At 44.7% G+C, this 26068-nt stretch overlaps 1 protein-coding gene and 1 long non-coding RNA gene across 2 annotated transcripts; one reads left to right on the top strand and one right to left on the bottom strand.

Annotated features, from left to right (window-relative positions):
- Window positions 1-2897: 2897 nt before the first annotated feature.
- On the bottom strand, window positions 2898-17606 carry LOC308589168. The gene is made up of 3 exons (XR_014009122.1): window positions 16817-17606; window positions 10892-11163; window positions 2898-3520 (listed from the first exon to the last, which is right to left on the bottom strand). It is a non-coding gene; the product is annotated as an uncharacterized lncRNA (long non-coding RNA).
- A 177-nt stretch (window positions 17607-17783) lies between these two features.
- Window positions 17784-24534, top strand: GJD2 (gap junction protein delta 2). Its single transcript, XM_081213970.1, has 2 exons — window positions 17784-17901; window positions 19567-24534. Exons 1-2 carry the CDS (start codon window positions 17831-17833, stop codon window positions 20408-20410), a joined length of 915 nt encoding a protein of 304 aa, XP_081070096.1. The 5' UTR covers window positions 17784-17830; the 3' UTR covers window positions 20411-24534.
- The last annotated feature ends 1534 nt before the right edge of the window (window positions 24535-26068 follow it).

Raw genomic sequence — 26068 nt, 5'->3', positions numbered from 1 at the left:
TCGAATAATAACTCATCTTAGCTAATTTAAGCAAAACAAGCAAAAAAGCCCAACCTCAATTCAGGCCTGAAAACACACACGAGGACAATAAGAAAAGCACTGGGATGCAGTAGGTGGGCAGCCACATCCCATGGATTTTCTTTAAAAAAGGATCTAAATAAATGATGCTTTCCCCCCCACCAGGAATACGATAATCTCATCAATAATATTTGTATGGACAAATCAGGCCCTTCTCTTTAAACGCACAAGAGATTCTGTACCTTAGATAAAATTGGGATCTATTTTCAAAGTTGGTTTCCATATGTAGACATGATAGGAAATGACTGGGGAGTATATCCCGGGGCTTCCCTACTTTGTCACAATGCATCCTATAAGGTTGTTCCATTGGGCTTGTCTGAGTAGTTATGCGGAACAATGAAAACAAATGCTTCCCTTCGGGAACCATACAATGCCTTTCCACCACCTTCCTTCTTAAATTGTTAGAATTTAAATATATTAAAATAATTTCCCGAAGCCCCCTTCCAATGTTTAATGAATGCACTTGGGGGAAGGAGTGGGTTTGTAGTGGCAACCCCCTCCTAACCCATGTGCTTTTGTTTTGAAAGAATCCATAGGTCCTACCTATTTACAACTGAAAGTCAGTTCATAGGTCTATCTGTGGAGCTCTTCAAAAGGAATTCACTTTGGTCTGAAACAGGGACTTCAGCCACAGTCTCACTGCCCTTCCCACCACACATTCAATGAATGCCTGGAAAGAGGCTTAACAGATGCCATGAAGGTTTATTAAGTTTCTAAGTGTCAGAGGCACAGAGGAGAGGCCAAAGGTTGACATTTATCCTTTGTAGTTTCATCACGAGTTAGTCCCAGGCTGTGATCCATCTTGATGACACTAACTGCCTCTGTCTCCTGATTGGGAGACAATCAGGGAACCACATGTACCCTGTCCTAGACTCCTAAGATACCAAGACAGAATAAATGCAAAATATAAATGTAAAGAAATAAATAACAGTAGCTATTTTCCAATCTAACAACCCGGTTTGAGAACAGTACAAGTACCACTGGACAGATGATTGGTCTGCCAGGAGGGGGCGTATCAGGAGAGTGATTGTGTTCATTTTTTTAAAAAATAGAATCCACAGTTCAGCTATTTTTGTCATAAATTAGGAGTTGCTGGTTTCTTATAGAGAAGTGTGGAAGACCTCAAAGCCATCTAAAATGGAAAGTTTCTATATCCAAAGCAAGGAATTCATCAGTCAGCTAAAAAATTGAGGGCGCATTTGCATTGGAAATGTGTAAATGAATTCAGCCTCCGAGCAACCCATATACAAGATTATATGGGCCACTCTGCTACAAAACAGGGTAGCTTTGAACACCAGTTGTACATAACAGAGCTGGCCTTCAAGGAAAATACATGAAAGATGCTAAACAGCTTGTGCATGCTTTACACTGTTACGTTAATAAATCAGGGCTTCTGTCAAACTTCTATCAAAGGCAGGGGTTTAAAATAGTCTTCTGACTCCCTTCTCTCAAGTGTTGCATTAAGGCCAGCATAAAACAGGGGCAGAGAGAGGAGTGTGACTAGGATGATCAAGGGTCTGGAAACCAAGCCTTATGAGGAGCGCTTGAAGGAGCTGGGTATGTTCAGCCTGGGAAAGAGGAGACTGAGAGGAGATGTGATAGCTGTCTTCAAATATCTTAAGGGCTGGAAGATAGAAGAGAGAAGAAGCTTGTTTTCTCCTGCTCTGGAGAGTAGGACTCGAACCCATGGATTCAAGTTACAAGAAATGAGATTCCCACTGAACATCAGGAAAAATATGCTGATGGTAAGAGCTGTTTGACATTGCAACGGACTCCCTTGGAAGGTGGTGGACTCTCCTTCTTGGAGGTTGGATGGCCATCTGTCTTGGGTGCTTTAGCTGAGATTGCAAGGGGTCCATTCCAACTCTACAATTCTATGATTCTATTTTGCAGGCTTCCCATAAGCATCTTGTTGGCCACTGTGAGAACAGGATGCTGGACTAGATGGGCCTTTGGCCTGATCCTGCAGGGCTTTTCTTATGGTCTTAGGGAAAGGCTGGACCTGAAGGCTGTAGCTCTTCACCTCCCACCCAACCCACTGTGAGTTCACTAAATTAAACACTTTGACCTTATATCTGAAATGGCTACCTGGTGTGTTTTCTTATGATAGAACATATGACCACGGGGAGGTCTCTAACTCACCTCTTGAAATGGTTGGCTGAAGTTATTACCGGCCAGTAGTTCTAAACCAGAAGAAAGGTTCCAACAAATGACATGTGTTTGTTTCCCAGGGCACAGCTGCTAAATGGGAAGGTCTCCAGTTTTCCATCTAAAGGGGTGAGAAGGAGCCTTTGCAGACTGCTGTTCTAGTTATAAAGATACCCCAATTCTCATTCACTCAATTTTTTTGCATTGTTGCACCCATACACAGAGGATGTGTGCCCCAGAAGAAGAAGGTGCAAGGAGTGATTGTCCATGTCCTTCTTCCTGGAAAACAGATGTGAACACACAAGCTAGGTGGTCAAATCTGTTCAGCTACTAAAATTTGTTTTCTTTCCCAGTCAAATAAGTTCCTTAGTTAACTGAGTGAGAAAAAGCAAGGTGAAAGTGAGATAAAATAGAATTAAATTGTGAAATATATGAAATATGATTGAGCTCTGTTAAAAAGAAAAACCCTCACAGAAATACAAGAATAAAAGTCCACCAGCCCCAGTTTAAGTGAAATGCTTTCCTAGGGGGAATTGCATCTACCGCAGGCACCAATTTAGAGATTTTCCTCTCTATTAAAGAGCCTGACAGCCAATTATCTACCAAACAACAATCATTTAGCCAAACAGGGATCATGGATGAAATCATGTGCTGTATTGCTTAGACCCAGCTAAAGGCACACACTCCCTTTATTTTCGTCCGTCAAACATCATTTCGTACACATACCCCAATATACATGTGTTTCAGGGTTACATAGATTTCATTTGAAATAAATAGACATTTTTTCTGCTCCTTTACATTTGAATTGCAGAATTCCACCCCCCAGGGCCTTGAACAGCATAGGGATTTAAAAATAAAACAAAAACTGAGTCCCCTACTGAGCTGCTGATTTCCACCCTCCTTGTTCACCACAGATGTTTCACTTTCAAATCAGTCGCAGTGTGGCTCTAGTAATTTCAATGGACTGCTTCAGCACTGCCTTGCAATTTAATGTAATGTGAATTCTCCTTCTGAGACTGGTGATAAGCGAGATGTGGGGATAGAGGAGAGGGCACCAGGAATACCCAAGACATATGGTAGTGTTACCATCAAACCAAGGGAAAGAAGCACTGCCCTAAATCAGCATATTGAAGTAAGAACTGCCTGGAGCATGTACAAGATTCAGCATTTGAATGAAGACAAAAGGAGACAGGGCATTGCGCTAGGTCCAAAAGCAATGCTGTGTGTGAACGAATTCATACTGAAATATCCCAACGTGTCTTCTCACATTTCACTGTGCTTTCTCAGCTCAGTGCTGAGAGAGAGGTCCATCAAAGTGAAATAAAAAGAGTTAGTTGTTCCATATGTCAAAGCAGTAAGTATTACAGATGCTTAATGATAATGATAATAATAATAATAATAATAATAATAATAATAATAATAATAAAAAAATAAAGATGAAGATGATGATGATGATGATGATGATGATGTTTATTTATACCCCGCCCTTCCCGGTTCAAAAACCGGGCTCAGGGCAGCTAACAGCAAATATAAAACATTGATTAAAATGCGACTTAAAAACAGCATAAAATACAACATAAATGCAGCATCAATGTCAATAAAATTCAAAAATTCAGGGATCTTTGGGGGGGGGACCACAGTCAGTAAACATCAAATGATCACCAGGCTAACTGGCGAAGTTGATCCTACTAGGGCCAGCAAGGAGACCAGGGAAGAGTTTAAATGTGGGGTCCCAGAAGGGTTTTTTTCATAGAAAAGGAAAGGGAAAAGGGAATAGAGGATCAGGCTAATTCAAACTGAAGGCCAGGCAGAATAGCTCTGTCTTTCTTACAATATCCCTTCTAAAATGGTATTTCATGACCCATGGGATTATTTTTGAGGACCATGCAACAGATTCGGGCCTATTTGGCGGGATAGGGGCCTCGTCTGAGTCAAGTTGAGACAGGCTCGGATTGCTACAGGCCAGGTTGAGTGGCCCAAAGCCATCTGGGGCCAGGGCAGCAAGTCCCATTTTGCCGACTGACGTGAAACGGGAAGGTGCTGCCCTGCACACACACTGCATGTCGCCCGCCTCCCTTGCTTCTGCCGTCGAAGCTGTGGTTACTGGCGTTGCACAGCTGCAGTTCTGGCAAGATCTCACAAGAGCTCTGACAGATCGTTTGAAGGCCTCTGTACAATCTCGCCAGAACCTGGAAGCCACAGCTGCCTCTTCTCTTTGCTTCTCTGGAGGCTGCGGCAGAGGGAGAGCATCCCCAGAGGTGCCCCTTGGACTCTGCCACCTGGGGCAGCAGCCTCAGTCTACCTAATGGATGAGCCAGCCCTGCCTCTATTTCTCATTTTTCTAGTCTTAAATTCAGTTCCTGTATGGGAAATCCAACCAGAACACCAATTGTATATTGGGGAAGTAGTGATTCTAATATGGCTACCCTTCCTGCCTCTGTTCCTCCCTCCTCCCTGGCAGCTGTTAAGTTTTTGAAAATAACATAGCGAAATTGTCTTGTGAGGTGGTGTCTTGTTCGATAAGCACACAGAGTGCAACCAGACTGAGTGTTTTGGGGGGGGGCATAGCTGTCAACGTTTCCCTTTTTTAAAGGAAAATTCCCTTATTCCGAATATTTCCCTCACAAGAAAAGGGAAAAGTTTTTTTAAAAAAATAATATTTATTGAAACACAAAAAAATTAAAATTACACAGAAAAAAAGATAACAGTACAAAAAAGAGAAAAAAGACAGAAACACAAAAAGAAAAAGAGAAAATAAAACCATCACTTTCAAATTCTCCAATTTCCGTTACCTTCTTTCCATGACCTCCTCCTCCCATCTCTTGTATCTTAATTAATAATTGTCACAGCAAATCCTTTCCATAATTCATAATATTTTATCATTACGTTACCTTACTCTATTATCATCTTGTCTTATAAAAACGACCTTAGAGCTTAAAACTTAAATCTTTTTTGCCAACTTCTCATAACCATTACCTTTTTGCCAAATTCTTTAGACATTTTTACAAGAGCCAAGTAATTTCATCTCAACATTTCCCCAAAATTCATAAAACATTTCTAGTAGTAATAATATAAAAAGATACAATAACATAAAAGCAATCCAATCTTCTTCCAGCGTCCCCTCACCCCGGTCCCGGGATTGTCAGTCTTTTTTTTGTCCCATTAGTCTGGCACATTAACCTGGTGCTCTTATATCCGAGGCCTTTAAATCTCTTCCATGTCCCTTTCTCAGCTCTTCTTCATATTTTCCTTTCACTCGTGGGAACTGCAGCTTAATAGTGTTTTTGACCCTTAAGAAAAGGGAAAAGTTGACAGCTATGGGAGGGAGGCTCCTTTAATTTCATTGTACACAGGTTGTACAATGACAATAAAGGTATTATTATTATTATTATTACTGAAGGTGTGAAAACCTCCTCTGATGTCCTAATCCAAGCATGGCCAAACTCAGCCCTCCAGCTGTTTTGGGACTACAACTCCCATCATCCCTAGCTAACCAGTGGTCAGGAATGATGGGAACTGTAGTCCCAAAACAGCTGGGGGGCCAAGTTTGGCTATACCTGTCCTAATCAGTTGGAAGGAGGTGAAGCCCCCCCCCCAGCTGCCTTAATCAGTCTGGGAGGTTAGTGCTGGGAACCTTCTTTAATGTTGGAAATTGTTATTGGAAAGTGAGGCATTGGGAGGAGGTGGCTATCTATAAAATAAGATGGTTTGGGCAGAGTGATTTAGAAGCTTGTGCATGGACTGACTGGCCACAGGGCTGCACAATCTAAGGCTACCTGGGGGAGTCACTTGGCTACTGCTTGAGGGTTTCCAAGTGGCAGATAGAAGTGCATACTTGGTATGTATATATTACTTGCTGTTTAGGAATAAAATCTTCTTCTCAGCCACTTGTGTTTTGTATTGCTTATGAATATATATTTTTTAAAGAACCACCTCGCATTTGGCAAGACAGTTCCCCACATTTCCATATCTATTTGCAATTTCATTGTTTTAGGCCGTCCTGAAAAACCTTTAGTATTTTAGTAAAAATTACTCCTATCTACACATTTGTGCACACGTTCCACTAATATAATGCATTTTTGTAGGTTATTTTAATTAAGGTTGTGTGCACTTCAGCCCATATGTGCATTTTTGTACATATTGTTGTCTGGAGAATTGCATTGCAAAATTTGAAGACACACACATTTCAAAGGATGGTTGAGTGTTGGTCTGCATATGGTTTCAGAAATTGTGAATAAGGTAAATTTGCCTTTAAGTGCAAACTGAATCAGATTTCTCCCCTCTCTCCACTAATAGCTCCGATGTTGCAAAGGTTAATGCAACTGTTGCAACAGTTCATTTGTGAGCTATCAGCTCAGGTTCTTCAAAGCTCATTAGTGTGTAAGAGTAGAGTTCACGAGTACAGAATAAATTGCTCAGGTCCTCTGCAAGGTAAGTAACATTGTGCATTGAAACACTGTGTGTTGTGAAGTGTGCTCTCTTCAAGAACTGAGATCCCACAGATAGCAGCAGATGTCCTCATATGATTTTATGAATAAAAGGTACAATCTGATGCAATCATGTCATTAATACACACGCAGGCACCAGATGAAAACTCAGCAGAGCAGATGGTTTTGAGATCTGAGATGGGTGTTTTCAGTTCAGCAGCTAATTATTTAGCTGTTGTGGATTAAACCAAACACTGTCTACAAAGCTGCTAGCATTAGTCTTTGAAAGAAAGTTCATCAAAACACTTCACGTCTTGCACTTGGAAGTGCTATTTTAAAGCACCCAAGTGCAATTACACAGCATAAGGAAAGAAATGCACGGGTTATATTTGGAAAGGGTTTGTACCTTTTCACAAAGTGCTAAATAACTGCAAACAAAAGCCTCAGAGGGGGTAAAGTTGAAATAAAGCATATTGGGTCCAGCAGAAGTTTAGAACAAAGGAATAACATCCTATGACTTTTACAAATTGCAGCTGTTAGGCATTTGGGAGGTTAAAGCCATTTGTTCTGATCTAGAGCCCCATGCACACTCCATGTGCTTGCACACACAGAGCTTCTGCACATATAGAATTTCCCTGTGCATGTATGGGGGTTCCTCTCCCCTTTGATGTGAATACGGGAGACTGAAGGATCTAGTACCTTTTATTACAGCCTTGATGGTAGGGCAGGCTAACAAACTTTTAAGGTGCACAGAAGGATCCTGTCATGTCTAGACCCTAATACTCACTCTTTGACACTCCTGTGATTTCAAAAACTGTAATACTTGAAATCATTACACAAAATCAGAATACTTTTGGAAAGATCCCGTGCTGCCATTTGAGGTTCTGCATGTGTGCAAGAGAGAGATTCTGATTTTCTCATTTTCTACAAAGCCCACTCATATTCAAAGCTACAAATAGCTTAGCATTGCAATGTTGGATCACCCAAATACTAGTGATGCTCGACAGCAAAGGACACTGTGCTTCTGTATGAGGCTGGCTGACTGCTCAGCTGCGCAAGGGATCTGGCACGTCGGGGGTCACCAGATGTAGAAATGAAAAATCACGGGAGACGAGAGAGGCAGGTGTAACATGAGGCGTCTGTCAGGGCGGACCCTGAGAGCCTATTTTATTGAATATTGCAAGCATTGCCAAAAGTGTGCCTGTGGCTGATTGGTTGATACATACACACAGAAACTTGTGATTGGTTAACATAAGTACTAAGGCGGGAATTACATGTGAAAGGTGGGGATTACATGTGATCATTTATCATTGATGGAGTAAAGGCTGAGAATCGGAGCTAGAACTAGACAGGCATGAAGCCTCCTAATTGAATTGTAACTAGGGATTAATTGGCACAAACAATATAACAATTGGGTTCTATAGTTATGGTCAGCTAGGCATGGAGAGCAAGTACAGTTTGTTTTCCATGAGCTTGGGATGTCTGTTACTAATGATTGATCATAGCATGAGACAATGTAACAATCAAGTTCTGTGGATGTGGTCAGCTAGGCGTGAAGAGCAGGTTCGTACAGTGTGTGCAAAAGCAGGGAAAAGCCTACAAGCAGAACTTCTCAGAAAGCATGAGAAAAGAGGAGCAAGGCTTCCCCAAAATGGAGCAGTTTTGTGCAGAAAGAGACTTAACAGTTATGTGCAGAAAGAAGACTTCCCTTTATGCTTCAGTCAAAGCTTTCCTTGTATACAAGCCTCTCCATGCCATGAGAACCACAAACAGCTTAAGGTGCCATTTATGTGTGAGATTTGGGGAAAATAAATGTTCATGTCAGTGCTTTGGAAAATTCATTCATTCTATGAGATCTGCTCTCATGCTGACACCATTGGTTGGGCGAATCTTCAGCTGCTTTTTGGCTAAATTGTTAATAATAATAATAATAATAATAATAATGTAATTTATTATTTATACCCCATGCATCTGGCTGGGTTTCCTCAGCTACTCTGGGTGGCTTCCAAAAAAAATTAAAAATACAATAAAACATTAAAAACTTCCCTAAACAGGGCTGTTTGATGAAGGTAGCATAAATAAGCCAGAAATCTGAAGCAGGTTGATCCATAACTCCTTAGAGACAAAGCAACCTCTCATTGGTATCCACACTAAAAAGAAATAATCATCAATCCCTTGGGCATCCTCTGTGAATCACAAACATTCAAAACATACACTTTCTTCTGGATATCTGGGAAGGAATACAAATTCAGTGTGTGTACACATGCACACACACTCACACTCACACACTCCTTTTCTTTACCAGAGCCAGTTCCCTCTCCATAAAGGAGGATTTGACTTTTAAACAGCATGAGTACAATTGATAAAATGTTAAAAGGGACGGCTTTGACCCTGCAAACAATATTGCTGCTTCATTAAGAAACAGATCGTTGTAAGCCAGAGAAGATCAAGCTAACCTTAATCCTAGAGGATTGTGAATAAAATGTAGGCTGATTTACTGACAAAAGTGCCACATTCAGCAAAGCACACATACTGGACAGCACAGCAGGTTGGAGAACTTTGGGCTCTTAGGCTGCTAAATCCTCATGGAGAGCTTACAGACACTTCCGTTCTGCACATGCCTTACACCTTTCCCAGTCCCTCATTTTCACCTTGGCAGCTTGCAGAGCAGGGCAGTCTGACTCCCATTTTATTGTGGATTTCAGATACATTCAAACTTAAACCAAGTCCTTGCAGAATGTACGCCAATGATAAACTTATAGAGCACTGGAGGCTGGACTAGCCAGTAGTGTTTTGCAGGTCACCTGACCTCCCAACAGCTGTTGTTTATTAGGAAGGAGAGAGGAAGGCTGAATGCAAATACATTGGCAGAGCCAATCTGGTGCTCCTCTGGATGTGTTTGAACCATGTCATATCTCTCTCTCTCTCTCTCTCTCTCTCTCTCTCTCTCTCACACACACACACACACCTTTGTTTTTTAAAAAAAGATATTTAGTAAAGTTTCACAAATGATATAATCAGATACAACAATACAAACAAACACAAACAAAGAAAAACAAGTATAATTTCAAATCCTTATTTTCTTAAAACTTACTTCACCGACCTCCTCATACCTCCCCTTTCTGCATTCCAATTTCAAATATTTAGTTCAGCAAATCCTCACCCTTAATTTTATCTAGTTGTTAACCTTTCTTTTCTTTTGACTTAATCTTTACAGCTGTAATCCACTTACTTTCTAAAGCCACATCATTTAACACTCATTAATTTTGCAATGTTTCTTAAGATAGTTCTTAAATTTCTTCCAATCTTCTTCCGTCGTCTCCTTCCCCTGGTCTCGGATTCTGCCAGTCATTTCTACCAGTCCCATATAGTCTATCACCCTCATCTGCCATTCAACACCTTTGAACTGATTTCAATTAGGAATTGAACTGATTTAGGCAGCAAGGATGTGTTTGGTGTACAATGAAATAAACACCTATCCAACTTTTAGAAGACATCTGAAGACAGCCCTGTTTAGGGAAGTTTCGAATGTTTGATGTTTTATCGTGTTTTTAATATTCTGTTGGGAGCCGCCCAGAGTGGCTGGGGAAACCCAGCCAGATGAGCAAGGATTTATTTATTTATTTATGACAAGCAAGAGTACACAACTTATCCAAGAAGGCCACGTCATAAGCTGGATGTCTCTAGTCAAGTTGTGAGACTCAGTTACATGTGATTAAAAGGCTGTGTTTTTTTTTTAAAAAAAGTCACAGTTATTTTTATTTATTTACAGATTTATAAACTGCTTCACAACCGAAAGTTTTCTGAGATGCAATGGGCTACATACTGCGGCAAGCAAAAGGCAACAAACCTATTTCTAAAACAGTATAATTATTATGAATTAGTTATGAAGCTTTCAAGAATCAAGAGCTTCTATCCAGTCCACCCTTCCACATCAATCCTACAGTGTGGCCAATAGGGTTGCTTCCCAAGGAAGCCCACAACCACTTGAGAAGCAGCCACCCCCTTTCCACTATTTTTTTTTTGGGGGGGGGGTCTGAGAGGTGGATCAGTTTCCTTGTGTTCAAGGAAATGGAGGGACTCTTAAAGGGGTTTTTAAAACATAAATGTGAAGAGGTCGCATTTCATTTCAAGGACATTCAGGAGGAACTGCTACCGTACTTTCTCTAATTTTCTTTATTTGCATCTATGCCCTCCCTTTCTCCCAAGGAATTCAAGGTAGCATACATGGTTCTCACCTTGCCCCAATTTTATCTTCACACAACCCTCTGAGCTAGGTTGGGCTGAGCAATGTTGAGCTTCATGACAAAGTGGAGAATTTGAACCTGGATCTCTCCAGACCTAGTCTGGCTTCCATACCTGTGCTATGTAGAACTTACACCTTGTCTTGCTCCAACCTAGAAGTCCTTATGCATACAAAGCTCCTGTCAGAGTAGACTTTTCCATTCCCTGCAATGAGAGGGCAGCTCTGGACAAGAAAACCCTCATATACGTGGAATGGATTCCACATCTGAAAGGAGAAAACCACAAGCACGTCTGATAGATTTATTCATTTTTTCTTTCTTTTTAAAAACATTTATAATCCACTCTTTACCTGAAGGTCTTATAAGAGACATAAAAGAGTGACCAATTCCATTTTGGGGGCTTAATTCCGCCCAGAATTATGAACAAGTGAAAAGGCACTGATTCCCCTAAGAATGATATTCATCTAACCCAGCCTTTCTCAACCTGTGGGTCCCCAGATGTTGTTGAACTACAACTCCCATCACCCCTAGCTAGCAAGGCCAGAGCTCAGGGATGATGGGAGTTGTAGTCCAACAACATCTGGGGACACACAGGTTGAGAACTGCTGAACCGTAAGGAGACACTTAAAGGTAAAGGGACACCTGACCATTAGGTCCAGTCGTGGCCGACTCTGGGGTTGCGGCGCTCATCTCACTTTATTGGCCGAGGGAGCTGGTGTACAGCTTCCGGGTCATGTGGCCAGCATGACTAAGCCGCTTCTGGTGAACCAGAGCAGCGCATGGAAATGCTGTTTACCTTCCCGCCAGAGTACCTAATTATCTACTTGCACTTTGACATGCTTTTGAACTGCTAGGTTGGCAGGAGCAGGGACTGAGCAACGGGAGCTCACTCCGTCGCGGGAATTCGAACTGCCCACCTTCTGATCAGCAAGTCCTAGGCTCTGTGGTTTAACCCACAGCGCCACCCACATCCCAAGGAGACACTTAGCCTAACAGTATTCAGCAAACTGATTAATCCTCACATTGTTGTTGTTAGCCACAAAGGCTAAAAACTTCATGGTCAGAAAGTGACATTCCAGACCAGCGATAAGACTATGCACCTGCATGGCTCGGCCATTATTGCCAGTCAGAGGTGCCTTGTGGGTGCCCTGAAGCCACTGTGCTCTGTGTTTTTTAGCATTTCCACTGCCACTGATATGGCAAAAATAAAGATAAAAAATTGTCCAGTAGCACCTTATAGACCAACTAAGCTTGTTCTGGTATAAGCTTTTGTGTGCATGCACACTTCTTCAGATACACAGAGACCCATATGGCAGTTGGTCTGTTTGATGCTGTCTCGTGCCCAGGAATACACCCTCACTCCAATGCCTAATTTGCAACAGACTCATTTCCCCCTTTCGTCTACTTGCACACACTCCAGCCAATCCGCAGCCGTACATTTTTAAAAGGGAAACCTTTTCAATTAATGAAGTTAATGAACTGGTATATTGGTGCATTGATGTAGTGCAGATATGGGATTTTAATTATGACAGGTATTGTAAAATGCACATTAAATTCTTCTAATCGTTAAAGCTATAAAGATCTGAGACTTTTTTTTGGAAAGGCCTTCCGTTAGGTTCCATAAAGTTTAATTATTGCAAGGCTATGCATTAAAAGTCATTCACCCCATGGCGTAGGAACCGGCATGTAGAGTTCAAGGTGCTCTGCTTACAGTATAATCTGCCGCTTCTGGTTTTCAGAACTAATGAAGTTTTGATTTTGCGTCTTTGCGGCAAGCTGTTAGACTTGATTTCCCTCATTTCTTTCCAGCTGTAATTTACTCATTTGTATTGTCTGTTAGTGTGTGTGGTTCAGTGCTATTAGGTAAATAGGTGAAACTAGGAACCAGCTGAGAAACCACAAGCATGTAAAAGAGCCACATAAAGAAGTACAGTGGTACCTCGAGTTATAGACGCTTCAGGTTACAGACTTAGCTAACCCAGAAATAGTACCTCGGGTTAAGAATTTTGCTTCAGGATGAGAACAGAAATCGCGCGGCGGCAGCGGGAGGCCCCATTAGCTAAAGTGGTACCTCAGGTTAAGAACAGTTTCAGGTTAAGAACGGACCTCCAGAATGAATTAAGTTTTTAACCCGAGGTACCACTGTACAGATGGGTAAAACCAGGGCTTTTCCCCCACCTGGAACTCACCAAAACTCAGTTCCGGCACCTCTCAGGTGGGTGCCAATGCCATTGTAAGAGAACAAGGGAGGCATTCATGGTGAGTTCTGGTACTCTTTTTCTAGAAAAAATAGCACTGGTAATAAAGGCCACAAACTGTCCCAAGTGGCTACAGATTTCAAAGAGTTAGTTGAAAAGAAAGATGGTTGCCAGTTCATTTCTAGGCCCAAGTCAAGGTGCTCACATTCATGTTTAACACCCTAAACGGCTTAGTCCCCAAATATCAGAAAGACTGATCCTTCCCTCCAGACTCTCAGGGTCAGATCAGCCGAGGGGGCTTTCTTGGCAGTTCTGCTGCCCTCAGGAGTTTGAGGGATGACAAGAAGGCATTCTCTGTTGCAGCCTCTAAACTGTGCAATTCCCTCCCCCGGGAGGTGAACCTGGAACCTTCATTATTCAGTTTTGGTCAGGCGCTGAAGATGTATGCTGGATTTTTGCAACCCAAGACTCATTTTTTTTTTTTATGACTCACCCATTTCTCTTACCATTAACTTTTTAAAAGACTGTATTTTTAAATCGTTGTGACACATAGCGAGACCTCATGAGGAAGTGTGGGTAAGAAATCTAAGAATGAGATTCAGCTGGTGAGTCCTGGCAGTAGAGGCTTGCACAAGGACTTCTACTAGCTCTATAGGGCTTTCCCCTCTCTCCTTCCTAGTGTGCCTCCTTCACCCCGCCAACTGTCAGGAGCTTGGGAGAACCCCCAGAATGGGGGGGGAGGGGAGGAGTGGGCAGATCATTCCATCAGGAAAGCAGAAACGCTTGCGCTGATGGAGCAATCTGCTTAGCGCTATGTCATAGCTGTCAACTTTTCCCTTTTCTTGCAAGGAATCCTATTTGGAATAAGGGAATTGACAGCTATGCACTATGTTGAATTCTCCCATAAGTAATAATAGTAATAAGGGGATGTAGAAAATAAATATGCATTAGTAGTGCAAATGCAATTAATTAAGGAGGGTCACACATATATGTTATGTGGAAAATAACTGCAAACATTTTTGTAAAAAATTGTACTTGTTAATGTCCTGGAATGAGAAGCATTGTAATATTATTTCTTGTTATTTATGTGATATATAGTAATCTCTCTCTCACACAGAGAGAGTTCATTAATAACAAGGAACAATGTCACATCACTCTAGTACATTATGAAATGAGGCCACTTTCCCATAGATATGTACATGCTATGTACATATCAAACTTACAATATGGCATTTGCAATGCGCCCTTAGTTGCATTTGTACTACTAATGACTTAGTGAGATACATTTTGCACTCCTGTAAGGACAAACAACTGCCTCCTTTGCAAATAATTACTAGATTTTGTGTAGTGCGAATAGCTGTACCATATAAATGGAGTACACTGAGTAATTCTCTAATCTGAAGCTCACCAACCTCAATTTTTTTAAAGAATGAAGTTATTAAAAGACACTGAAATGATACCATCTAAGTCTTTGTATTTGTGCTTTACATATTATTTGGCTACCTAACTTAGCCGAGGTACACATATATTAACGATGGCAGCAGACCTGTTTCAGTAATGATTCTTTGGCCCCTAGCATTTCACACATCAAAGAGACAATCCTGGGTTTGCCAATGAAAGTCCACTCAGGAGGGAACTTCAGTCAATCACAGCTCTGTGAGAAGTGTAACTGAGCAAAACATATATTTACTGAATTCATACTTTACCTTTTTAGGCACCTCTTTAGAAATGTGCACCTAAAAGAGGTGTGCATGCTTAGAAATACGATGTGTGAAGAGACAGGACAGGAGAAGCTGCTATGAGCTAGCTGAACCTTAATTTTACTTTATTTCTTACAGTTATGTATCTCCTACCTTTCAGGATACAAATCCTACCATGGCAGCTTACAAGTAACAGTCAATTGCATATTTGGACAGCACAATAAACAAACTAACATATTAAAAAAACATCCTTCCCATGGGGCAGTGGATGATGTATCACCCTGGGGTGAGACAATGATGCCCCTGCCCCTTTTTCCTGGAATCCTCCCCACAGGATAGTAGGTGGTATGTGGGTAGTCTAGCTGGAAGAGGACCTGAAGAAATGATTGTCTGCCAGGCTCTCTCTCTGGCTTATGGAGGCTTCCTTCTTGCCCCCTGAGTGGACCCAGGTTTCCTCACACCAGACAGAGGCTGGTGGCTTTCTCCTCCCTCCTTTTTCTAGGCAGTGGGGTGAGGGGACTGAGCCCTGTGGCGCTGCAGAGAGAGGGAGGGAGGGAGAGCGAGAGAATATAAGAGCACTAGCTGCAGGCTCTGTCCACCTGCTCTCCCTTTAATCTTTCTGCAGCAGGTCCCTGGAGGGAGAGAGCCGGCAGGTGTGCAAATGGCCCAAAGCAGCCAGCCCACCATCTTGTTAGCTTAGCATACATGGGCTCTCTCCTCCTGGTGGCATAGGAATGCAAACTGGGCCCAGCAAGCGCAGCCCTCAGTCCTCACCCACCCCATGCCAGCCAGAGACAGAGGGAGATGGTAAACAAACTGAGATGTTGGCACCTCCTCCAGAGGAGGTGCAAGAAGCAACCACAGATCCTTTACACGGGTGATCTCTTGCTCACTCTGCGCAGCCTGCTGCACCCTGTTGCCCATGCAGCCCAGCCCAGCCCAGCCCAGCCCAGCCCAGGGAGGCAGAGGGTGTGAGCAAGTTGAACCTCCCAGAGGGAGAGGGAGGCAAACCGTGACTGATCCCTCCACCTGCCTGCAGCCAAGGCAGTTGCAGCTGGTGTCCACACCTGGACAGGTCGGTGGAGTCAGAAGCAATGACAGGCAATGTCCCCATTCTTCTCCCTGCTGAATTCTACAAGGGGCAACACTGAGACTAAGGAAGAGGAAGCGGAGCAGCAGTGCCACTCCTTGGCCTGTTTGTAAGGAAGAAGACGGGCAATTGACTGAGTTGGTAAGACAATGCCCCTATGTCCTAATGGGCCAGTCTCCATTATATTGGGTGAAAGATCAAGAGGTTTTTCCACAGGCATCTGGTTGGCCACTGTGGAAACATGATGCTGGACCAGATGGACCTTGGGCCTGATCCAGCTGCCTTATTCTCTTATGATGTTGAGGCTTCTCAAGCTCACCTGTGCTCTCCCTCTGGGTGGTGCAGAGGGCTCAGCGACATCCAGGCTGATTGGGCCATTCTTTGTAGCCACCAAAACTCAGTTCACATCCACACACATTTAAAGTACCCTTACATCAATTTAACAGTCACAGATTTTCCCCTTCCAGGAATCGATTCCTGAGAGCTGTAGTTTGTTAAGGGTACTGGGAACTGTAGCTCTGTGAGGGTCTCCTCCCAACTCTCAGTACCTATAACAAACTATGGAGCCCAGAAGTCTGGGGGGGGGGCGGGCGGGCGGCGCAGCATCTGTTAAAGACCGTTTAAAACGCATGGTGTGGACCTGCCCTCACTTGCCAGTTGCAGATGAGGTTGCACCCCCTCCAACCAAGTGGGGCCCAAGCTCTCCAGGCCCAGCTGTACCTCCTGAGTGGGCCTTCCTAGCTGCTGGGGCCTCAGCAGGTGTGCCCAGATGGTGCTGGCGACTGGCATTTCCACTTGGCAAGCCAGTCCCAGGGCAGGAGGGCTCCTTGCGCATTCAACGCGTGTCCTCTTCGGGTCTCCCTTTGCCAGAGCTGCTGCAGCGAAGAGCCAAGGAAGACCAAGGAAAGGATGGCGGCCTTTGCGCTCTTACCGTGCGAGAGGTTTCTCACGCGCCCAGCCTGGGGAAGCAGAGGCGCCATTCTCCGCAGGGGGGAGGGGGGGGCTTCGGCGTCGAGGGCGCCCCCCGACCTGGCATCCGGAGCAGCGATCGTCCCCAGCGGAGGTCCGTCCTGCTCGGCAACCGTGGGGAGGGAGGGGGGGTGTCAGCTCCTGATCTGCGGGGATCCGATGCCTCAGCCTCGCTTTCCCCTCCCTTCCGGCGCGAAGGAGGCTGCTGCGCCTTCGACTCGCCTCCTCTTCCCGTCTAGCTGGGCTGGCGACGAGCGAGGAAAACGTCCCTCCTTCCCTCCCTCCCCACACGCCTTCCCTTGTCAAGGACGCGGCGCAGGCCAAGTCCCCGGGAAACAGCCCGGAAGAAAGGCAGGCGCCCGGATCCGGCCCCGGGGAGGCTGGCGAGGCGTCTCGGGATCCCCTGAGGCCCCAGTCCCCTCCGCGCCATTCATTACCTCCTCCTTGCTCCGTGGATGGCGAGGCGCGTCGTCGGGGGCCCCCATCCCTCTGCCCGTCCCCTCCCCAAAGGCGCAGCTCTCGTCGGGCGGCGGGGTGGGGAAGATGGGCGCCCACCCCACGCCACCCCGCCCGCTGGAAGGGTCCTCGGGGGCGGCGGCGGCGGCGCTGTGTGGGGGTCGGCTTTGGCGATCCCTCTCGGGCTGTGGCGCCGCCGCTCGGCTGCTCCCCTCCAACCTGGCCGTGACGCAAGCAGAGCCTACTTAAAGGCGGCCGGGAGGCGGGCGGCGAGACACTGAAGGCGACCTCCGCCTGGGCTGCGCTGCGCCAGGCGATCGCCGCCCAGGCTGGCTCCCGGCAGCCGCCCCGCCTGCCAGGCAGCCCGCCCGGCCGTGGGGCAGCGTCCCTCCTGCGCACGCCGGGCGGCTCGGGCCGGGAACGCGCGTCTCCGCCGCCGCCGCCGTGGCTGACGGAGCGCCGCCGCTGCCGCTCCTGCGCCGCCGCCGCTGCCCGAGCCTTCGCCTCCCGATGAACCGCGATGGGGGAATGGACCATCCTAGAGAGACTCCTCGAAGCCGCTGTCCAGCAGCACTCCACTATGATAGGGAGGTAAGCGGCCCGACGGCTCCCGGCGCGCCTAACTCCCCGTCGCCCTCTTTGACCCTGCCGGGCTCCTGCGGCGGAGGGAGCTCCACGGGGACGCTGCGCTCCCTCGCGCGCTCCCTGCCCGCCATCCTAAATGCCATCGCCTTGGAAGGAAGTCCCCTGGATTCCTGCGGGGCCGGCTTCCAGGAACGGGGAGTTGGGGGGGAAAGAAGCCGCAGCCCAACCGGACACCTTGAAGCACCGGATTTCCCAGCAACCCCCATTCCCAACCCCCTTCGACATTCCCAATTCTTTCTTTGGCAAACTTGCTACCGCACAGGACTGCGCTCTCTCTCCCTCCCCTCCTCCCTCTAAACCGCTTCTCTGCTTTGTTTCAGAGTTCACTGCTAGTGCACGGGACTCTCTTAACCTTCGATATAATCCATCCCCCCCACCCCCACTTCCCTTCCCACCCCCGTCGCCTTATTCATTAAAAAAGAAAAAGCGAATGACTGAATGCACATTTAAAGGAGACCGTAGATGTGGATGATGTTTGCTGTTAGGTAGCATAATAGTAATAATAGTAATATTTAGAATGAGTCACTTTCAAAGAGTCATATTATTATCTAGCTGGTGATTGCAGCTGGCAAAATGCAAGGGTAAAGTAAGGACAAGTGAGCTCCCATACCTTTGATTTGCTTCCCTCCTCTCATTTATGGTTTGATCAATATGCTGCATACCATAGAAAGTGGGAGAGGTGCCACTCTCTTTTATTTGACCGACATCTGTTTTCGGACACTTGAGGTACAGGAGAAAAACACGCACACAACTGGCTGCTTAGAACTGTCATTGTGGTTATAGATTCTCCCCTGTATAAGCCAAAGTAAGATTTGTGCTCAAATAAACCAAGCAAGCATTTCCTTCTGTTTGCTGTAAACATCCGTATGGATAAGTACAGTACATTGCTTAGGCAATCATTTTTTGTTTTTTGTTTGGTCAAGCCACTCAAGAAAAGCTGAGAAGTTTGAGAAGGTTGAATGAGATACAAGATCAGCACTGGACAGCTCCCCATAATGATTGAAAATAGCCTGCGTTTTCTTAACCTCTTTAAGCTCAAAGAATATAAGAAAAGCCATGCTGGATTTGACCGATGGTGCATCGGTTTGGTTATTTTATAAATTTGTGAATCATGTTCACTACTTTAAAAGTGCCCAAATTAATGTAGAATAAAAATGATTCCTAAAAGCTAGCGCACAGCCATACAGAAAGTGTAAATAAAAATAGCAAAAGGGGGGGTGGAATAACAAGTAATATCCTGGAGAGGTCTTTGCAAATAAAAATATTTACACTTGTTTGTGGGAAGAATATACAGAGGCAGATTGCTGAACCCCTTCTAGGGCATCAGCAATGCCTTCTAGGGCATCTAATGCATATCTAATGGATATCTCTGACTGTGGCCAGACAGGAGCAAGTTGAGCAAGATTATGACACCCATCATGACTTTTATGGTTTTACCATATAATAATCACACTGTCTCTGAACACAGAAGTTGTGCTTCTGACTAGCTTGGCTAGTGGCCACCAGCAGAGCGATACTCCATTTATGTGCTTTCTTTAAAATAGTAGTGATTTTTTTCAGTATTCCTCTTCTGCCCTGTAAATGTGCACTCATCTAACCTTTGTTTTATAGGATTCTGCTGACCGTGGTGGTGATCTTCAGGATTCTTATTGTGGCCATTGTAGGAGAAACTGTGTACGACGATGAGCAGACTATGTTTGTGTGCAACACCTTGCAGCCAGGCTGCAACCAGGCATGTTATGACCAAGCATTTCCCATTTCTCACATCCGATACTGGGTATTTCAGATCATCATGGTGTGCACTCCTAGCCTCTGCTTTATAACATATTCTGTTCACCAATCTGCCAAGCAGAGGGAAAGGAGGTACTCCACTGTCTTCCTCACTTTGGACAGGGATCAGGACTCCATGAAGAGGGACGACAGCAAGAAGATCAAGAATACCATTGTCAATGGGGTGCTGCAGAACACGGAGAACTCCACCAAGGAGGCAGAACCTGACTGCTTGGAAGTAAAGGAAATTCCCAACCCAGCTATTAGAACCACCAAGTCAAAGATGAGGCGGCAAGAAGGCATCTCTAGGTTTTATATCATTCAGGTGGTCTTCAGAAATGCCCTGGAGATTGGGTTTTTAGTGGGACAGTATTTCCTGTATGGATTCAATGTCCCATCCATGTACGAATGTGACAGGTATCCTTGCATTAAGGAAGTGGAGTGTTACGTCTCCAGGCCCACTGAGAAGACAGTCTTCTTGGTCTTCATGTTTGCCGTGAGTGGCATTTGTGTGGTGCTCAATTTGGCCGAACTGAACCACTTGGGCTGGAGAAAGATCAAAATGGCAGTGAGGGGAGTGCAAGCGAAACGGAAATCCATTTATGAAATCAGAAACAAAGACCTGCCACGTATGAGTGTGCCTAACTTTGGCAGGACTCAGTCCAGTGACTCTGCTTACGTGTGAGGTTGTAGCAGAACCAGAAGACTTTGCTGGGGATCACTGACCATTAGCGTTAGGGAAAGGACATTGCTGAAGCAATCATTTCCTCAAACCACCAAGAAAGCCGTTAAGGTACTTGATCTGCACTTTCTAAACCAGATACAAAACTGTGTGCTAAATCAAAGACTGATGAAGAGAACAGCTATACAACAACTTCAATCTGGCCTTACAGCTCAGTTATCTCCTCCCCCGAGTGGTCCATTGCTGTTTGTTGACTGGAGCATCTTTTCAACCGTCGTGAGGACAAGAAAATGTTCCTAACTGATGGGAAATGTGTCTAGAATGTTATATTGAAAAACGGCAAGGGAGCCATTTCTCGAGGGAGGGTTTGGGGAGGGGGTCATAGCAATATTCAATTGCAAGCATGTCTATAAAAGCCGAGGGAGAGATTTGCACTGTCCAGGCATCTGACTGTAAAGCCTGTTAGTACATCCATGAGCTTCATCTGATGGATGCCTGACTTTACATGGTCAGCATCACACAGTTGATTACTGTGTATGGTTAGCATTTTTCTATCCTTGTTTTTGTACAAAAACCAACAACACAAGAAACAGTAGTGCTGAAAATACTTTTGCCATTTATTTATTTTTTGTTTGCCTGCCTACTTACACCAGAGACCTTAATCATTATTATGCTAGTTGTGATCTACCAAATTCATAAACAAATAAATAAACCACAGCTCCCTGCTATATGCATACAAATGATTGATCTAAAGTTCAGCCAAGTTATGTATTTACCAACAGGTTGTGTGTTGTTGGTTTTTTTTGGACACATATACCAAAGGAGTAGAATTTATCGCTATTAACTGTGAATATATGTCACCGCCTCTTTGCTCTTATTTATATAAGTGCCATACTTGAAGTTAAAGAATTTAACTGTATTTAGTCAAAGGCTTGGCAAGGGATCCCAACTTGAAACCACAGGGTTTTATATCTACTTTTTATTTTAATCAAGCTTCCCCTTTCCTCTTTCCTTTAGTTACTGCAATGGTGTAAAAAAGCAGCTGATAACTATATTGATAATAAAATAATTGCCTTTTTGTAAAATAGAAAGTTAACTTTCTTTTATATATACATACTATATATAAATATATATTACTAGCATTGCATTGTTATATGAAGATGAAATTTATATGGATATCTATCTAGAACATAGGTATTATTATATTATAGCCTCTTTTATATTCATGGCCTGGATAATATCCAAAACATTTGGATATGAAACATTTATATGATTTTGGGTTGTTGTTTTTTACAATGACATGGTGCTATAGTAGGGCAATGAATTTGGATAAGTAGGAGATGCAGCATGATCCAGAAAATGCAGGTTTTACTATTTGTGTGTATATGCATGTGTGTGTGAATATTATATATAATCTCTCTCTCTCTCTACCCTTAACTTCCTTATCATTTTTCATAATGTGAGCCCTTCAGGGACAGAGAAGTATGCTTTTCAAGTATATAATTTCAACTACCTGGACGTTGACAGTGTTGTCTGCACGCACGCACGCACGCACACACACACAGTCACACACAAACAAAAATTGGTTAAAGCATTCAAGTGCATAAACACATAGGAATTTGTTTTGGGAACCCAAAATGTCACTGAAACCAACTTTAAGTAGCCTGGAAAATTTAGATTACAGAAATCGTAATATTTCTAAGATTTGATTGCATTATGTTAAATCCCCTATATGTGAATGGGATCCCCTCCCCTGCTTTCACCAGGACTTTATAGGTCACGGAGGCCATCCCATAAACAATCTAATTGGATAAATTGGCACTTATTCAAGGCTCAGACCATTTTCACTGGGTTGTCTGTATGATCAAATGCATGGTGCATTGCAGTAACTGTGCATATCATCTGGATTTGAGATCCAATTCACAAATTGCCTGGAAGTTGGGAAAGGAGAAGGAGTGCCTCACACTTCTTGCCCCCCCCCCGCTTCTACTGTAATGTGTGAAGCGGGCGCACATAATTCCCAACCTTTCATACGAACTATCCCTGACACACCAGGCTTTCCATGACAGAACACTTTTGAAATGCGAGTGAAATTGGTTTTAACCCACATCTAGGTTTCCTTCATATCCACATTAGTCTGCCATCCTAAAATCAGGCCCAGCCCAGTCCATATCAAGGAATCTCCTCCTCTGGATTGGGGTGGGAGTAAAATCAGATTTGAATATGGATATGTCGTCTGCTTTCAATAGAATGTACATGCGGCCATTTCCATCCGCGTTTTGGTGCAACTAGCCATGTGTAACTAACTACACAGGGCTATTGTTTATTTATTTATACACTGTCTTTCCTTAAATGTTCAAGGCAACTTGAGCTGCATTGGGAAGCACAAAGGACAGGGATAACCAGTGGACTAGATTGGTTTTAAAAGCTCAGTGCACACTGAGCTTTGAACCAAGGTAATCCATAACTAACAGATAGGAAACTGTTAAGACTGAACACATTTTATTGTTATTGATGAAAACAAGGCTGTTTCCATTTTAGAATGGTATTCATTGTTCACTTCACATGGACATATGTTTGCCTGTTGAAACAGACAAGTTTTGGCAGTAAGTTTGCATTTATTTAAATGTACATTTTTTTGTAGACTTCTGAAGCAAAACCCCATTGACCACTGTATTGTGCTTTACACTTGTAAAATCTGACCACCTTTCAATGCAGAGATGTCATTGCTATTGTGAAAATGCTTGGAAAATTCAGGGCATGCCACTCAATGCCATAGTTGTTTACTGTAGGCAGCTACTTCTATCAGACTAAAGCTGTGAATGAAGTGCTGAAGTTGGATTCCAGTCCATGGAACAATGTCTGTGAGCAACTCATTCTTACTTCATTGAGGCTAATGTGGCAGCAGCACTTGGTGGATTGAGTCTGAAATCGATAATCCTAAATACACTTGCTGGGATGTAACGGCAGGCTGGTTCACACATGTGTGTATGCCCCTTGGCTTTTCTACATGTGGACATTGTACACCTGAAGACTGGCTACTTACCAGTTTGGAAGCCGACTCCACTGAAAAGTGTTGTGCTTTGAAGTGGTATTAAAACATCCCAGCAGCTGTGTTATGTTGTATGAACTATTCACACATGCAAGCCAGTCAACAAGTGGTGCATGTGTGAATCAGGTCATCCACTCTAATCAGCTTGTGCTACTTTCAAGAAAGTGCATTTAGGATTGCAGTGCCAATTTGCTGCTTAACCCTTTCTGTCTCTTATAAATAATGGTCATCATGAGGTTGCGTCAACATGTGAGGTAGAGGAAGGATATGGGCTGCTTTAAAACATGCCTTTTTCATTATCGTTTCATTAAAATGAATGGTTTTTAATTGATTATGGATCCCTCCCTCCATTTGAAAGTACTTGTGACTGTTTCAGTGCATACTCCTACTATCTAATAATATGTAACTGCAGAGCATGAATGTTATTTTTAGAAGGCAAACATGGCAGCTAAAGATCTCCATCGGTAGTATAACAAACTCCTAAAGAATATTTTTTTATACATAGGCAAATCTGATTTTCTTTTTATACACCACTGGGATAACCTTAAACAGCTCCTTTACATGGGAATTACATTATTGGTACTAGTAGTAATAGTAGTAGTAGTAGCAGCAGCAGTGGTAGTGGTAGTATTAACAGAAGCAACACTAGCCACAGTAATAGTGGTAGTAATAGTATTAGTAAAAATAATAAGTAAACTGTAATGCACAATAAACAATAGGCTGTGTAGAAAGAACCTACTTAAACTCACTGATGTCAGTGGCTAAATACCAATGGATTTCACTAGTTCTGGATCATGCTCAGCATAATTAAATGTGTACAGATTCCATAGTGTTAGGTCCATGTTTTAAGTTCTCGGTAGTATATGTAGAAAATAATGGTGAAGGCATGCCTTGAAACCTGTCAGACGATACATTTCAATGCTTTTAGTGAAAAGCACAAAAAGGGTAAATACTAAAAAGCAATGCCAGTGACTTTTATTTTTCACTACAGCAGCTTTTATATAGGCGATGCACATCTTCTTTACTAGATTGGAAACATGCAAATGGATGGGAATAAAATGGAATATTAACATGAGCCAATTGTGCAAAAGTGTTTGCGTGCATGGAATACTACAGTATTGTTGTTCATGGAAACTCACAACCCCATAAATTTTGCTAAAAACTCCAATAAATACATATGTATATAACAAAAACAGAATCTTATTTCAGTGGCAGAATCAATAGCAAGTTGCAGCTGGGATTAGAAGCAGATTTGGAAATTCTGGGTTAAGCTAACCATGGTGGCCGTAAATACCCACATAACACCAACCGTGGTTACCGTATTTTTCGCACTATAGGACGCACTTTTTCCCCTCCAAAAATGAAGGGGAAATGTGTGTGCGTCCTATGGTGCGAATGCAGGCTTTTGCTGAAGCCTGGAGAGCGAGAGGGGTCCGTGCGCACCGACCCCTCTCACTCTCCAGGCTTCAGGAAGCTATCCCAAGTCTTGCAAGCCCGGCGGGATGTCCCGCGGGCTCGCAAGGCTTGCGGGCAGCAGCCTGCACCCAAAAGCTGGGGACAGCGGGGAGGTGCAGAGCCGCCACCCCGCTATTCCCCGACCTGATCTGGAGGCTGGCGGGGGGAGAAGCAAGCCTGCTTCTCCCCCCCCCAGCCCCACAAGCTCAGGGGATAGGGGGGTGGCGAAGCGCCGCCATCCCGCTATTCCCCGACCTGATCTGGAGGCTGGGGGTGGGAGAAGCAAGCCTGCTTCTCCCCCCCCCCACCATCCCCACAACCTCCAGATCAGGTCGGGGAATCGCCATCCCGCGATTCCCCGACCTGATCTGGAGGTTGTGGGGCTTGTGGGGGGGGGAGAAGCAGGCTTGCTTCTCCCACCCCCAGCCTCCAGATCAGGTCGGGGAATAGCGGGATGGCAGAGCGCTGCCATCCCGCGATTCCCCGACCTGATCTGGAGGTTGTGGGGATGGTGGGGGGGGGGAGAAGCAGGCTTGCTTCTCCCACCCCCAGCCTCCAGATCAGGTCGTGGAATCGCGGGATGGCAGAGCGCTGCCATCCCGCGATTCCCCGACCTGATCTGGAGGTTGTGGGGATGGTGGGGGGGGGGGAGAAGCAGGCTTGCTTCTCCCACCCCCAGCCTCCAGATCAGGTCGTGGAATAGCGGGATGGCAGAGCGCTGCCATCCCGCGATTCCCCGACCTGATCTGGAGGTTGTGGGGCTGGTGGGGGGGAGAAGCAGGCTTGCTTCTCCCACCCCCAGCCTCCAGATCAGGTCGTGGAATAGCGGGATGGCAGAGCGCTGCCATCCCGCGATTCCCCGACCTGATCTGGAGGTTGTGGGGATGGTGGGGGGGGGAGAAGCAGGCTTGCTTCTCCCACCCCCAGCCTCCAGATCAGGTCGTGGAATAGCGGGATGGCAGAGCGCTGCCATCCCGCGATTCCCCGACCTGATCTGGAGGTTGTGGGGATGGTGGGGGGGAGAAGCAGGCTTGCTTCTCCCACCCCCAGCCTCCAGATCAGGTCGTGGAATAGCGGGATGGCAGAGCGCTGCCATCCCGCGATTCCCCGACCTGATCTGGAGGTTGTGGGGATGGTGGGGGGGAGAAGCAGGC

The sequence above is a fragment of the Podarcis bocagei genome, assembly GCF_964188305.1.
Source record: "Podarcis bocagei genome assembly, chromosome: 1".
Lineage (NCBI taxonomy): Eukaryota > Metazoa > Chordata > Lepidosauria > Squamata > Lacertidae > Podarcis > Podarcis bocagei.
The sequence above is the reverse complement of the archived record's forward strand: the minus strand, read 5'-3'. Positions and strand labels throughout refer to the sequence as shown.

Excerpts from the sequence above, each read along its gene's own strand:
- GJD2 (XM_081213970.1), top strand. The coding sequence starts at position 17,831 with ATGGGGGAATGGACCATCCTAGAGAGACTCCTCGAAGCCGCTGTCCAG. Across the intron at positions 17,902-19,566 it reads CACTCCACTATGATAGGGAG|GATTCTGCTGACCGTGGTGG; the intron begins GTAAGCGGCCCG and ends TTTGTTTTATAG.